The sequence below is a fragment of the Phragmites australis genome, chromosome 7, assembly GCF_958298935.1.
Source record: "Phragmites australis chromosome 7, lpPhrAust1.1, whole genome shotgun sequence".
NCBI lineage: Eukaryota > Viridiplantae > Streptophyta > Magnoliopsida > Poales > Poaceae > Phragmites > Phragmites australis.
In genome coordinates, this window is record NC_084927.1 from 36,023,372 (window position 1) to 36,037,553 (window position 14,182).

At 41.0% G+C, this 14,182-nt stretch overlaps 1 protein-coding gene across 1 annotated transcript; it reads left to right on the forward strand.

The window, feature by feature from the left end:
* Window positions 1–3,408: 3,408 nt before the first annotated feature.
* Window positions 3,409–10,881, forward strand: LOC133925108 (crossover junction endonuclease EME1). The gene is made up of 14 exons (XM_062370946.1): window positions 3,409–4,030; window positions 4,219–4,311; window positions 4,486–4,583; window positions 5,674–5,718; window positions 5,809–5,874; window positions 5,985–6,050; window positions 6,132–6,285; window positions 6,389–6,498; window positions 6,635–6,813; window positions 7,812–7,875; window positions 7,952–8,070; window positions 9,460–9,549; window positions 10,063–10,177; window positions 10,257–10,881. Exons 1-14 carry the CDS (start codon window positions 3,511–3,513, stop codon window positions 10,413–10,415), a joined length of 1,878 nt encoding a protein of 625 aa, XP_062226930.1. The 5' UTR covers window positions 3,409–3,510; the 3' UTR covers window positions 10,416–10,881.
* Window positions 10,882–14,182: the final 3,301 nt, after the last annotated feature.

Consider the following 14,182-nt stretch of genomic DNA (forward strand, 5'->3'; position numbering starts at 1 on the left):
CCGAGCAGCCTCGCGTGCCCGCCTGATCAAAGCGAGCCTGACACAGCAGGGCGGCAGGCGTTACGCCTCGAGCCTTGCGACGTTATCCCGAGGCGCGCCAGATGATGCGCGATGGAACCCGCGTATTAAATGTCCTCACGCCTCCCTGCCAGACCGTGACAGGGACTGACAGCAGGCGCGGGGAGAGTGGTTGTAAGTGACAGGCCACGCGTCCTCTTAAATGTAGCATCAGATCTCTCACCAATTGACACCTCACCGCTGAGCCCTTGTGGGGACCACTGGCGAAGGACTTATCAGGCCCTCGGGGAACTGTGAGTGCTCGAGGACTACTATTCACAGCCCCGAACACTCTCTCCCGGATATGCCCTCTCTTAGTCCTCGGGGAACTCGGGTGCTCGGGGACCACTGTTCATGGTCCCGAGCACCCTCTCCTGGAACTGACTTCTCTTGTCATCGGGAAACTCGGATACTCGGGGACCACTGTTTATGGCCTCAAGCACTCTCTCCCGAAACTTGGTCTTCTCGGATCATCGGGGAACTCAGGTACTCGGGGACCACTGTTCATGGCCCCGAGCACCCTCTCCCGGAACTTGGTCTTCTCAGGTCATCGGTGAACTCGGGTACTCGGGGACCACTGTTCATGGCCCCGAGCACCCTCTCCCGGAACTTGGTCTTCTCAGGTCATCGGTGAACTCGGGTACTCGGGGACCACTGTTCATGGCCCCGAGCACCCTCTCCCGGAACTTGATCTTCTCAGGTCATCAGGGAACTCGGGTACTCGGGGACCACTATTCATGGCCCCAAGCACCCTCTCCCGGAACTTGATCTTCTTAGACCTCGGGGAGATAATCCCCGAGGGAGGGCGCCACGTGGCACTCTGCTATTCTGGCCTTGGGACTCGGGGACCCCTGGTTCCAATGTCATCGACAGCTATGTTTAGTAGAAAATTATCAATTTTACTTACGACAGGGTAGAATAGCAGTGAAATATAGAATATTATTTGTAGTATGTTAGTTTTGAATATATAGATTGTATAGAGGAATAATCGTAGGGTAGTATTGTGTGACATAGGAGCTAGCACTGTATGATAATAGTATGACCTAGGATGTAGCGTTTAGAAAATGATAGTATACTGTGAATATTAATTTCGACATGGTAGGATAGCTATTGAATGTAGATTATATAGAGTAATATTTGTAGGTAAATTTTTTTTTGGGGGGGGGGGTATTATTGAAAACCTATTGTTATGTATGAATCGATGTTGGTTAATTTTTTATCTCCGATGCTGAGAAATATAGTTCGTTAGTCTTGACATTGGTTATATTTGTGGATGTTTTCAAGGCTGGCACATAAATTAATTTTTCAGATATATTATGGTTAGGGTGAAATTAGTTACGGTCCTAACGGTGTAGATCTGTCTGAATTTCATCATATCATAAAGGGTCTTAGTGAAGCTAATGAGAGGACCATTGCGGGTGTGTGTAAGTGGCTCATGCGTTTTTTCCAACTGGATCCACAACAGCATGAGCTTAAGCTGAAAGCTGTCCTCAGCCGTGCTAGTCATGGATACTTTGATGAGCTTGTTCCGATCGAAGCCACATCAATTTGGATGCAGTATATAGATATATCTTGTGAATGAGGCATGCCTCTGATTTTGTTAGCTGAGGCGTACCTGAAAGATCAAACGGAGGTGAACTCTGCGGAAGCAGTGGCGGGACTAAGTGAGGCAGTGGAAGATGAATCAGACCTGGACAGCTTTTACCACACAATAAATGACAACACAGGTACCAATACATATGGAATCTCTGACAACACAGGTACCAATACATATGGAATCTTTGTCCATCATCAATGCGAAAACTTTCACATTCTTCAAGATGGAATCCAATGCTCTCGCCACCCTCTAAGTCCTTCCACTCACTCCTTTCTTTAAAAGCAAATCCAATGCTCATACCTTTCTCCACCATAAATAGTCGAACCTTCATACGTTGATGCACCACTCATTTCTCAGATATCTTAAGTGCGATATCTTTCTCAGCTCCACCAAACCCACCAAAGAAACATTGGGGGATTTTCATCCCTCAAGGTATCGAACCACCGATGTACTTCTGTGGTGATCGTTTCAGGCTCTACGAGTCGCAGGACATCGCATACACATATTGGCTGCGCTTCTTCATGTGTGCCAACTACCAATATGACAAGCCTGAACATGGAACATATGAGTATCCACTGGTATAGCGACAAATATCAGCCACATCTTTGCCAATTTTGCACCCTATTTTACTAACCGATCATCTTGTTCTATTTGTTCAGTCCTCTCCATCGCTCTGTGATTTTATTCAATAGCTCGACAATGAGCAAAATGAGCAACAGAAGCAGTGGGTCGGCATGACCATGAGGTGGAGAAGGGAAGCTTACGCACGTCGGGAGTACGAGCAACACCCAGATGAACTTCGCCTGAAGTGGCAGGAAGAAGAGTGCATGAGAAAGAAGGCGTACGACCATACCGTGGCTCAGACTCGGGAGGCTGAGAGGGAAAGTAAGCGGGAGAGAGCCTGCCGTGCTAAGGCGGCAGGTCACTATGCCCTCTGAAGGGAAAAATATCCTAGATATACTCAGTAGAGAGTATCTGATATAACCCGACATATTTTCACTCTCTAAGGCATGTTATGATTAGGAGCTACACACTAATAAGTAGGTCTTTGTGCGAACCGTACATGCCACCTTTTTTTCCTCGTCGTGTCATCATGGTTACAGTCTCATGTAATGTTTTCCATCGTATGTTTAATATTATGTTTGTCGCCGTTCACAACATTATACCCGCGTAATATACTACGAGTGCTTCACATATACAATTTGTTTACAAATACTGATTCTTTATTCTCCGATAATTACGTAACCTACTCCAAATTCTCGCTTCCTTAGTATACCATTTTCACCACTCTTCAACCTTTTTAATCCCCAATTTTGTAAATTCCCTATTTTAAATTTCAACAAAAACTTAAAATTTTGCAATTTTCGAAAAAAAAATATCATTACCGCCCCCTCAAAGGGCAGCTAGCCCACTGAAGGACTGCAGTGGCTAGTTTTGTAGTTTTTGTCGTGAAAAATCTATTTATTTAAATTTTTAATCGAAAAAATATAAAAATAAAAAACTCCCTTCTCTTCCAACTTCGGCGTACGTCCTTCCACCCTCGTCCCCGCCCTCCGGCCCATTGTCCTGCCACCCGCGCAGCAGGCCCGGATGCGAAAACGGGCCGAGCAAGCGCACATCCGCACCGATCTGCCTCGCGTGCTGGGTCCATGCGACCTGCTGGTTGGGCCAAGCCGAGCAAGCTTTCCCCAACCCAAGCGCAGCGACCAACCCAAGCGCAGCGACCAACCGGCGCCGCGGCGGCATGCCCAAACCCGCCAAACCGCTTAAAATCCAAAATCAAAATCCCCCATCTCGGCGGCGATCCCGCAAATCGAGCAAACCCCAGCGCCTAACCCAAGCCCACATCGAAGACGATGGCGTCCTCCGGGGTCCCCGTCGTCGACATCCTCGATGACGACGACGACGACGTCGCCGCGGTCGCATCCCCTCCCTCCTCCCGCAAGCGCTCCCTCCCCGTCACCACCTCCTCCTCCCCGGACTTCCTCGACGCCTTCTCGCCGTCCCCTCCCCTCCAGAAGCGGCTGCTGCTCGCGGCATCCGCCATCGTCCTCGACGACACCCCATCCCCGCCGAAGCGGCGGCCCTCGTCGGCTCCCGAACCGCCTGTTCTCGTGGTGGACGACGACACGGACCCCTCGCCCGCCCCGTGTTCGCTCGTCCCCGGCGACTATGTTGATGAGACTCCCGATTCTGTCCTCCCATGCTCCGCCCGCTTTCGTTCTGATTTCTCCGAGACGCCGGGGTCGGCTGAACCCTGCTCTATCGACCTCGACATTGTTGTTGTTGAGACCCCGGGCTTCACTTCCCCGCGCTCGATTGGGCCACCTGCTGCGCATGGCTCGTCGTCTGCTGCCCCGGCGCAGAAATTGTCCGGTAAAATGTCTTCCGCTGTAGGTGCCTTCTGTGTTCTGTTTGAGTCCTCAAGAATGTGGTGATCTCGTTAGGCATAACATCTTCATCCCTGGAAGATGGTTTTGTACAAGATAGACAGCAATTGGTTCTAGTCATGTTTAAGCTTGGAATTCATTTAGCTTTCTTCATTTTCTTGGTTTGGCTTGCAGGAGTTTCTTCTCTGATATCTCTGGACAGTGATGATGAGTCGGATGACACCATACACACGGAGTCTTTGACCAAGTTGCCAAGCAATACAACAGGTAAAAATGGTGGTAAGAAAAAATCGAACTGAAGAGAGTAAAAATAAAAAGAAGGCACAGGAATTTGAATTGATAATGATATGCTGCGCAAAATGTTTGGAACATATTTCAGATTGAGATCAGTGTAGATCATAAGTGATACTCTGGCACATTGATTATCTATGTTATTATTAGGCACAACCAGCTATGGTCAACCCCTTTATGCTGATTTGCCTCGTGAAGATTCTACTCTGCCTGGTGCTGATGTTTGTACTGAGACGTGCAGTCCTTGGGTATGCTAATGTCTGTAGTTTATGATTTGATTTGATATAAATGTAAAACTTTTCAATCATATGATGGCTCGTTAGTCTATTAGTGCAATTAATTTGTGCTATGTTGGCTGGAACAGTGTCTTGATAGCGTTATAAACAATTTATATAAGAAATATGCTGATGACGTTGAACAGTAGAAAAGTAGGTTGCGCTCATATGCTATTGGTGTAATAATTAAAGGAATATAACATATAATCTCGTATTTATTCTGCAGTTCGTCCAATAAAGTATGGTGACTGGTTGTGTACTTATATAATGTAACACCAAAATATATTTAATATAATATGACTTTATCAGACTCTGGTTAATCTTGTGATTTTTTTCTATCTCACCTCTTATGGCTCTGCATTCCAGTTTCCTTAGAATCACGCGGCCATTTCTGGATAACTGTTGACACATTAGATGCTAGATGTATTTGGTTGACTGTACTGCTAAGGGAAGAATGGCTTGATTAATTTATAGACCTAGTGAAATACGTATGAATCTCAGATCTGTTCCATAAAATGTAACAAAAAAACTGAGGGTTTGACATCCAATCAACACATGAAATAGCTAATATCTCAGATCTGTTCCATAAAATGTAACAAAAAAACTGAGGGTTTGACATCCAATCGACACATGAAATAGCTAATTGTACTTCCTGGTGCTTGAACGGATGTATATTAATTTACAATTGATTGAGAAGGCGAGAGAGAGCGACAAGTTTGTTTGAGCAAGCATTCCAGTAAGACACACTCTACAACCTGAAACATGTTGCTGTATTTCCAGGTAGCATAGTTTACAAAAGGAACAGGATGTTTAGTTGAATGACAGGAGGGTGTGTGTGTGTGGGGGGGGGGGGTGTATTATTTAGTAGGCATGCCTATTTATGAATAATATCATGTTTTGAATCCACTGAATCTTGTGTAGGTACAAACATCAGATTTTATACAAAAAAATAGTGCTTGATTGCATAAAGAGGAAAGGGAAAACTTGCCTGCATGTGTACTGATAAAGAGTTGATATCTTGACATTCCTGATAACAAGCGACAGCCCATCTTGTTTTATGTAGGAAGTGAAGAAACGGCAGAAGGAAGAGGAAAAGGAAAAACAACAGGTATGGTTGAGTAAGCATGTAAGAACAAAATTGTAATTTCAGGTTACAAACTATGAATTTTGAGTGACAGGGCATTCATGCATTACATAGGAAGAGAAGAGACTAAAGAAGGAAATGAAAGCCAAACTAATTGAAGAAAGAAAGCAAAAACAACAGGTTTGCCTCATAAATTGTTTTACAAAATAATGTTTTTATTCGTGTGCATGATAGATTATATGAGAGCATACTATGAAGTTTAAGTGATGGGGCGTTCGTGCATTACATAGGAAGAGAAGAGATTAAAGAAGGAAATGAAAGCCAAACTGATTGAAGAAAGAAAGCAAAATCAACAGGTTTGCCTCATAAATTGTTTTACAGAATAATGTTTTTATTCATGCGCATGATAGATAATATGAGAGCATACTGTTTTCTAGGAAAATAAAATGCAGAAGGAAGCTATGAAAGCTCAACTTGCAGAGGAGAAGAAGAAGGAGAAAGAAGTTATGAAGTGGGAATCAGGAAAATTTGCTTTAAAATGTATTACAGCTGAGATTGACTCAAGTATTGTTGAGAGTGGCTCAGTCGGAGGTTCGTTAGATATAGTAAATCAAGTAGTCGTACCAAACTATCAATCATTGTTCATTGTCTCTATATTTCTCCACTGCTGAGATATCTGGCTGTTTTCAAACAGGTCAGCTTCTTTCAAGTTTTGCAGAAAAAGACCTTTCTTATCGAGTTACTGCTAATTCAACCAGGGGATCGATTTTGTGGAAGATGAAAGTCCCCGATGATATTGCTCAGGTGCTTTCTAGTCTTAAGGACGGCTATGGTATTGTGGTGCATGCTTCCTTTGTTCACCGATAACCTTTAGGGATTTTGTCTCTCTATCCTAAAGTAACCATGCAATTATTTCCTAAACTGAGATATCTTTCTACAGAATCAAGCTGCAGTCTCAGAAGAAGTGCCATACATTGTAATTTTTCTTCAAGCTGAGGAATTCTGTGATCTTGTAAGCAGCGAATTGCTCTTCAATCACATCCAAAAAGTCCGTAATGACTATCCGAAATTCACTATTTGCTACGTCACGAACAAATTGATGAGCTACATCAATAAACGGTTAGCTCCCTCTGAATTATCATGTGTAACTGTTTTTTTGTTTGGTCTTTGCCTTTTGTGTCGACAGTCTACAAAGTCTCTTGAATTTTCTTAGTGCATCAAAAGATTAGTAGCTGGCAAGTATATGTAGCGTTTCCTTCTTACTCTTTATATGTTGGTGCTCACCTGAATTGTACAGAGTACAGAGTTTACAACTGCTGTTACATGCCGCTAACAACTGATGTTCTAGAGTTCCTTTTCCTATTTATATATTTTGCTGAATATTATGTATTGCATAGTTTCAACACAACAAATATGCACAATGAACTATTATGCTAGCTGATTCAGTTGATATCATTCAGCGCTAATTATTTGTGGTGAGGGGAGGGAGACTAGTGCGAGTAAGATGCTTGTGTTATGGTACACAACCAAGCAAAAGTAGTGTGTTTCTAGGTTCTCTATGATTTTTTTTGGCCCAATCTTCGTGCTCCTTCCCCAACTAGAAAAATTTGTGTGAGAATAACAATGGGATAAAAACTTGATTCCATTGTCATGTACTAAAACACTGTGGTGGAAGGTTGGAGGACAACAACTTGATGGAGAACAGTGTTACGTGAAGGAGGACCACAAATTGGGGAAGGGGATCTATAACAGCCAGGTAAAGAGGAGCACATCAGGGACTTGATGACTTTGGCCAATCCATCTTTCCTTAATGAGATTGGATGCGAACTTGGTGCTTATAGCCTGTCCCTAACAATGCAATCTAAACCTTCCAACTACTTATGATAAGATAATATTCTGTCTTAAAGATAATATGGTGATCAATTTTATTATTATTCCTAAGCCTATTCTGCTGGCCCTAGGGGTGCAGCTGTTGCTACTTATGCACCATCACATGGGACTCTAATGTGTTGCAAGGGATGTGCATGGTAGCTTCTACCAGCAGATAATGTAACCAACCTTTTTCAACTGTGCTAAAACTAAAAACCTAAAAGTAAAATGTTCTCTTGTCATGTCAGTGAGCAAAGTCAATACAAGAACCAATCAAGCTTTAGTACTTGGAGACGTCCACCGGTGGAAAAGGTCTGTTTTCAATTCTGTATCAATTTTTTCATGAATTTTTCTTTTCCTGGAATGTGTAGCATATGTTCTTTTATAGGTTTTATGCAAACTGGCAACACACTATGTTAATGTTCACTCAAGGCAATGCATAGATGAAGCTGAAGTAGCAGAGCATCTTGTTGGCTTGACGGCGAATCTTGCAAAATGCAAATTTAGGCAAGTTACATTTACTTAGATGAGGATCGGTAAATTTGTTGATTGTTCCTACTGAATTCAGAAAATTTGTGATGCATCTGTAATTTTTCCCTTTCCTATGTTAACTGTGATGTGTGGTTTCTGCTATTATTTTATTTAATGCAAGGCTGTTCCTGTCGTAATTAGAATGATTGTAAATGCTATTGGAAATTCTGAATTCACTTTTCTATTTGTAAGTGATCTATTGTTTATCATAAAACAAAACTTATTTATTGAGGCGGAACTGTAAGAATTATATTCATTGTTGGTGCCATAAATAAAGAGAGAACTGCATATGAGACCAGTTTCTTTTAGTACAACTGGTGCTTGCATATGTCTGGAAGACCGATTTACTTGAATATTAGTACTGTTTTGGTGCTTATATCTTTTGAGTACTGCCCAATAATTCAAAAACCTAACAGGGGGACAAAATCAGTCTTCGTCAGGTACCAGAATCCAGATACTGTATAAACAACCCCATCTTAAATATGAATCTATGGCTGGTAAGCAGCTGATCACCGCTGAACAGGACAAACAGGTTTATTTGATTCAAAGAACTATCCAAGGATAGAAGTGCGTGGAAGTTAGCAATCCACATGCTAGAACCATAACTTATACTTCAGTGTCCTGTACGGTTATTACTTTGTTTTTTTACTATTACTAAGTACCTTTATTATCATTATTATTTTCTCATCATCTTTTTAGTTGGATCTTGTGGGTTTCATCTCTAGCCTATCTCAATTTGTTTGGGACAAAGACTTTGTTGTTGTTGCTTAGGTGACAAATATTTTAAACAACTCAGCAAACTTCAATGTGTGAATGTTGTTGAATGCCATGCCACTGCTTTTTTCTCCCTCTAGTATGATTTATCTTCGTTAGCTTGACATGAATACTTTCATTAGCTTGCCCACAAGCATCGCTTGCTTAGCATTTTAAATGTATAATCAGTTTAAGTATGGCTGGTTACAGCTGTTTTTTCACTCTTGATTGTACTCTAATTTATGTGGTAAAACAAAAAAAATTGCAAATCCTCCTATTGACATGAAAGTCATAGATTTAGTATTGTCATCTGTGGAAAGACACAGATACACTGTACCTCTAACCTCTGTTATCATAGTACAGAACTTCAATTATGACCTTGACAATGTTTTCATGTAGTACCCAGTTTGCACTTACTGATGTTTCTTTGCCTAAAATTTTCGTAATATATGACCCCTAATGACCTTTAATGATGCGATATAATTCAAAACATTGACATTTAGTTTTATTCGATAATGTGATTTTGATACCCATTTGTTGCAGGTATGTTGTTCTATTCGATGTGATAAGCAGTTCCATGTTTTGTTAATGTGCCCCCTGACTGTTCTGCAGGAAACCATTGACATGGTTATCTGTGCATGCTAACGGTGCGATTATCCCTAAAGGTTTCATTGATAAGGGTCTTGCTAAGAAGGACACCTGGTAAGTTGTTCTTATATACTGAATCGGATGCCCATTTGCTGTCCTGTTTTGGTCTTTATTTTTAACTAAAAAAAACTGCCCCTTTTTTCTGCATACATTATAAGCAACACGTTTCCAATATTATCACTTTTGCATGACGCTACTTGCAATTTGGTTCTTACCTCAGTTTTCTCAGTGGAATGGAACTTTGACTGTAGTTCTAAACTTGTATAAAAAATCTAGTTACTCGTTCCTACACTGATGCAATTTCTCCTATGCAGTGTCTAGCCTAGATTTTCTACTAGGTACCCGAGTTCTAAGCTCTATTTAAGTATTTAGTAGTAGTATTCTGATTTTTGTCTTTTGGAACAAGCTAATTGAAGTGTTATGCTTATATTGAAATAGAGAACTGAGAAACATTTCTCATTCAACATTTTCTACAAATCTGTTCTACCATTTTTGTGTAGATGAACACCATCTATTTGGTTGTGAGGCTGTCTTTGACTTGAATGGTACATGTATTATATGTGACAGGTTAAAAGCTTTAATAGCGATTCCCGGCATCCAGCCGAGATATGCTCTTGCAATCTGGAAGGAGTACCGCTCTATGAGATCCCTTCTGAATGTATACATGGATCCCAGTAAAACTGTGAGTGCTGTCCCTGGGTTCAGAAGAGTACAGAAGCTAGGCACCCTGCCTTTCTGTTGTTAACTTGTCCCTGTAACAGGTTCTTGAGAAGGAACTTTTGCTTAGCGACTTGAAGTGGGAAGATCGCCTGGGTAATGAAGGCAAAAGGTTGGGACAAAAATGTTCTAGGAGAGTCTACAGAATCCTCATGGCACAAAATGGAGAGTTGGACACAGATTCTCCCGAAGCTGGTGCTTAGTGCTTATTTATCTGGACCTTAGCCATCAATGTTTGCATGTCCTCTCGATGTGTTGTACGTATAATCCTTTTGACCTCATTAGGCTGTTATGTGAGTATTCACTAATTCACTATCAGGAAGAAGATTCACGTTAGCTCATGTGATCTCTAATGCCGAAAGCATTACCTGCTATGTTACACAATGGCACATGTTGTATATTTTGTGTAGCTGTGAAAAGTGAAGCAGTTGATCTTATGCTGAACAGATGAGATGTCCTGCTAGGAAACTGGAGGATAGGCCGTATGTATCCTATTCGGTGGGCTTACAGAACTTTAAGCTATGTGGACAGTAGGGAACCCCAACAAACTTGCAATTTTTGAAAGTCTAAGATACTCCAGATCAGAAAGGCACAAGTTAAATGCTTGGTACTGAAACCTGAGTTTTCATATTATATGTGGTCTCCAGCGGGCGTCCTGCATTTATCCGTGTCGGCAGTGTCATAAAATACGTTCTGGTGCAGCTGTGCAGTGTATGATTACCCGCATTAATCCACTGAAATTTGCCATTGCTCTTTGTGGAGTACATGTTCCTGTGAAACGAGTGCCTTGTGCAGCTAGTTTTGTATTAACTTCATTCGTTAGAATGCATCCGGTTATTGGGAACTTGGTTGGATTCTTCCAATCAATATAGTCGAAATCCCATTGTGGTTTATGCAGGCTTGTGAAATTTGAAGTCAGATTTCGCCGTCCTCGCAGTCGATTGAAGAACAGATACTTTGCTGGGACGCTCCTGGTATTCCTTAGGACAAACATCATTCTCGTTTTAAAATGAGCCCTGCCTGTGTGGTCTGTAGGGTAAGCCGGAGGTTGTGATGGATTGATCGGGCGCAGTGGTACTGATGATGCATGGGCAGCATGTGCCTTGGACAAATAGACGTCCCCTCGTTGCAGCTGCAGCCTGAGCCTGCCGGTTGGGTGGTGGAGCACCGGACACGGCCGCGTGCACGGAGCACAGGCGAGCAGGGGCAGGCGGCACGCGCCGCGAGCGGCGTACGCTCGTCAGCTCATGCGTTACATCAAGGCTCCAGGAGCTCTCCTCGGGTTCTTCCAACATCAAATCCAAGCTGATGTATCCAGCATGATGCAATCGATTAGATTCAGAGGCGTGGTTCCATTTTCCAAGTCTCCAAGAGGAAGCGTGATTTTCTGCTATGCCCAGAGCCGGAATGAGCACAAATTAATGACCTGCCAGAGCCGAAAGAAAGGGCAAATGTTGGAAAGAAACGTCAAAAAGAAAAGAGGAGAGGAGATGGAATTGATGCATGGGCATCGCAAACTGTTCATGAAATCATGATATCTCAGCAATCCTTTTCGACTCAGTGCGTAAGATTAACAATTGGGTACATCCAAAAAGTCAACATCAAATGGAAATTTCTGAACATTGCAATGACAAGTGAGGGCTAATGTTGCCATTCACCATTTCCCTATGTAGTGACCAAGAATCCCTCTAATCTTTCCCTACAATAATCTTTAGATTGCCGGTGCCTTGCATTTGAAGCCGACATGTGCCTTGCATAAGACCGTGAGGCCGTGACTGACGAGTCGACACGCCCAAAAGAAGGTGGCAGGGGCGGGCCTGTACGCGATTGTCGGGAACCCCATTAAGATCACATGCAACATTTGCCGACTTGCGAGGTGAGTGGTGTCATCGGAATCACCAGGTTTTACGTTCCATACTTAGAATAACGCGCCCCCGTGTAATCTAAGATAGTTGCAGTAAGTAGTAGCAGAAGTAGTATATGTATGTCATGAACTGTCTCTGTCTTTCTATCAAGTTGTGTTTGAAAGAGAAATAGTTAGGCCAGTACCAACAAAAGCGGAAAAATGCCCCGTATCACTGTACTGATTGCCATGTTTATCTTTTTGCCGATCGGAAGTGGGACTAAAGCTCTCCAACAGCGTCCGTATAAACCGGTATAGGGATACGCGCACGATGTCCTATTTGGCAAATTTGCGGAAGCAAACATGAGTTTGTATCACTGTAGCTAGATGATGATTGTGAGTCCGAAGAAAAATGAAAAATAATATAATGTAGGAAATAGGTAGTTGCTGGAGATGATAAAAATAGTAGATACTGTAATAGTATTAGTGGATGATATGATAGTGTTATAGAAAATAATTTTTTAAAGTATCTATTAGAGATGGCCTTAATAGCATATGAAGAGTGTTAGCAGAGAAGAGCGCACAAGCAGATACTACTATGTAAATAGAAGACAAGAGGATGCGTTCAAATCTAAATAAAACAAACGACAAATGTACCATGATTGATTGATGAATGTTGGCTGCTATGTTTCCATCAAACATGCTGCAATTCGTAAGAAGACAACGTTTATATATGTATATTGAACTGAAGCAAAAAAAAAAAAAAAAAACTGCACCTAAATGAGAGAAAAATTTAGAGCACACAACAATGCTAAGAACAGTGCGTAATGTGCTACATCGTGGACCCTAACCACTAATATCCCTTGTCAGCGTCGTGCTCATCTCAACATTGCCCATATTTTAGAACATCTCAGCATATTGAAATCATATATTTTTAATTCTCTTTAAAGCAAACATATTGAAAACAGAAGAACTTAGCATGAGTGTTCAGGGATTATGATAGTTTTACAGAGAGATAATTAAAAAACACTACGATAAGGAATATATATATAAGTAATAATTGCTAAATTCTGTCACAGTAGATCACAAATAGTAGGAAGGAGTTATCGAATTCAGAAAGAGCCAATACAAATAGTAGTGTTTAGTCTGATTGGGGATGTAGGGCCTAATACTTTTGACGTTAAGTTGGCACTGCAGAAATATGAGAGAACATGGTATCGATGTGTTTACGTCTCATCCTTATGATCGAAAGTTCTTCCTGTGAGTATGTCAATAGCACGAATAAAGAGATGCTTAGAACAGAAGGATAATAAATTGGAAAAGAATAAATACTAAGGGAAAAAGTTATGTACACTTGCTATCTTCAACATCAGAGTTCGCATTCTTTATATCAGCCCTGTTATCATCTTCTTCATTCTGAGAAACATATATGTCGTTGTTAGCCATATTTTGTGGTAGTACAGTAGCATCAGAAAAAGACGGGTAAAATACAGATAATATGAAATGTAATGTACTAAAACTGGTAAAATACAGATAATATGAATGATAATGTACTAAAACTATAAACAAACAGTGTAATTTTGAGCCTGGTACAATAATGGTAATATATATATATATATAGCCTTTCATTTTTGCTATATACTCTTTTTTATACATAAAAGAAGTATATACGTAAATTATGATAAAAATCATGGAATTTCATAAAAAATTTCGTGGGATTTGTATTGTAGTATCTTGTAATTACTAATGAAGTATATTTAAAGTGATAAAGAAGTATAACACACGTGTAAAAGTGGTATATGAGAGGTGGAAGTACATACACCCAGGAGTACATACTAGTTTTCCTATATATATATATATATATATATATATATATATATATATATATATATATATATATATATATATAACTTGTTGTGAGAATCTCCAATTAGAATCTTTAAGAAAGTCTTATTATCTACATTTATGTGACCATTTAAATGAGAATTAATGTACATGGCTTTACCTATGCTACGAAGTTCTCATTTCGAGCTGTACATACGTAGGTTGAGAAAAATACAAATAGTATATATGTGGATTAAAAAAATTATTAGCACAAGCTGAATTTGTAGAACCTATATAGATGAT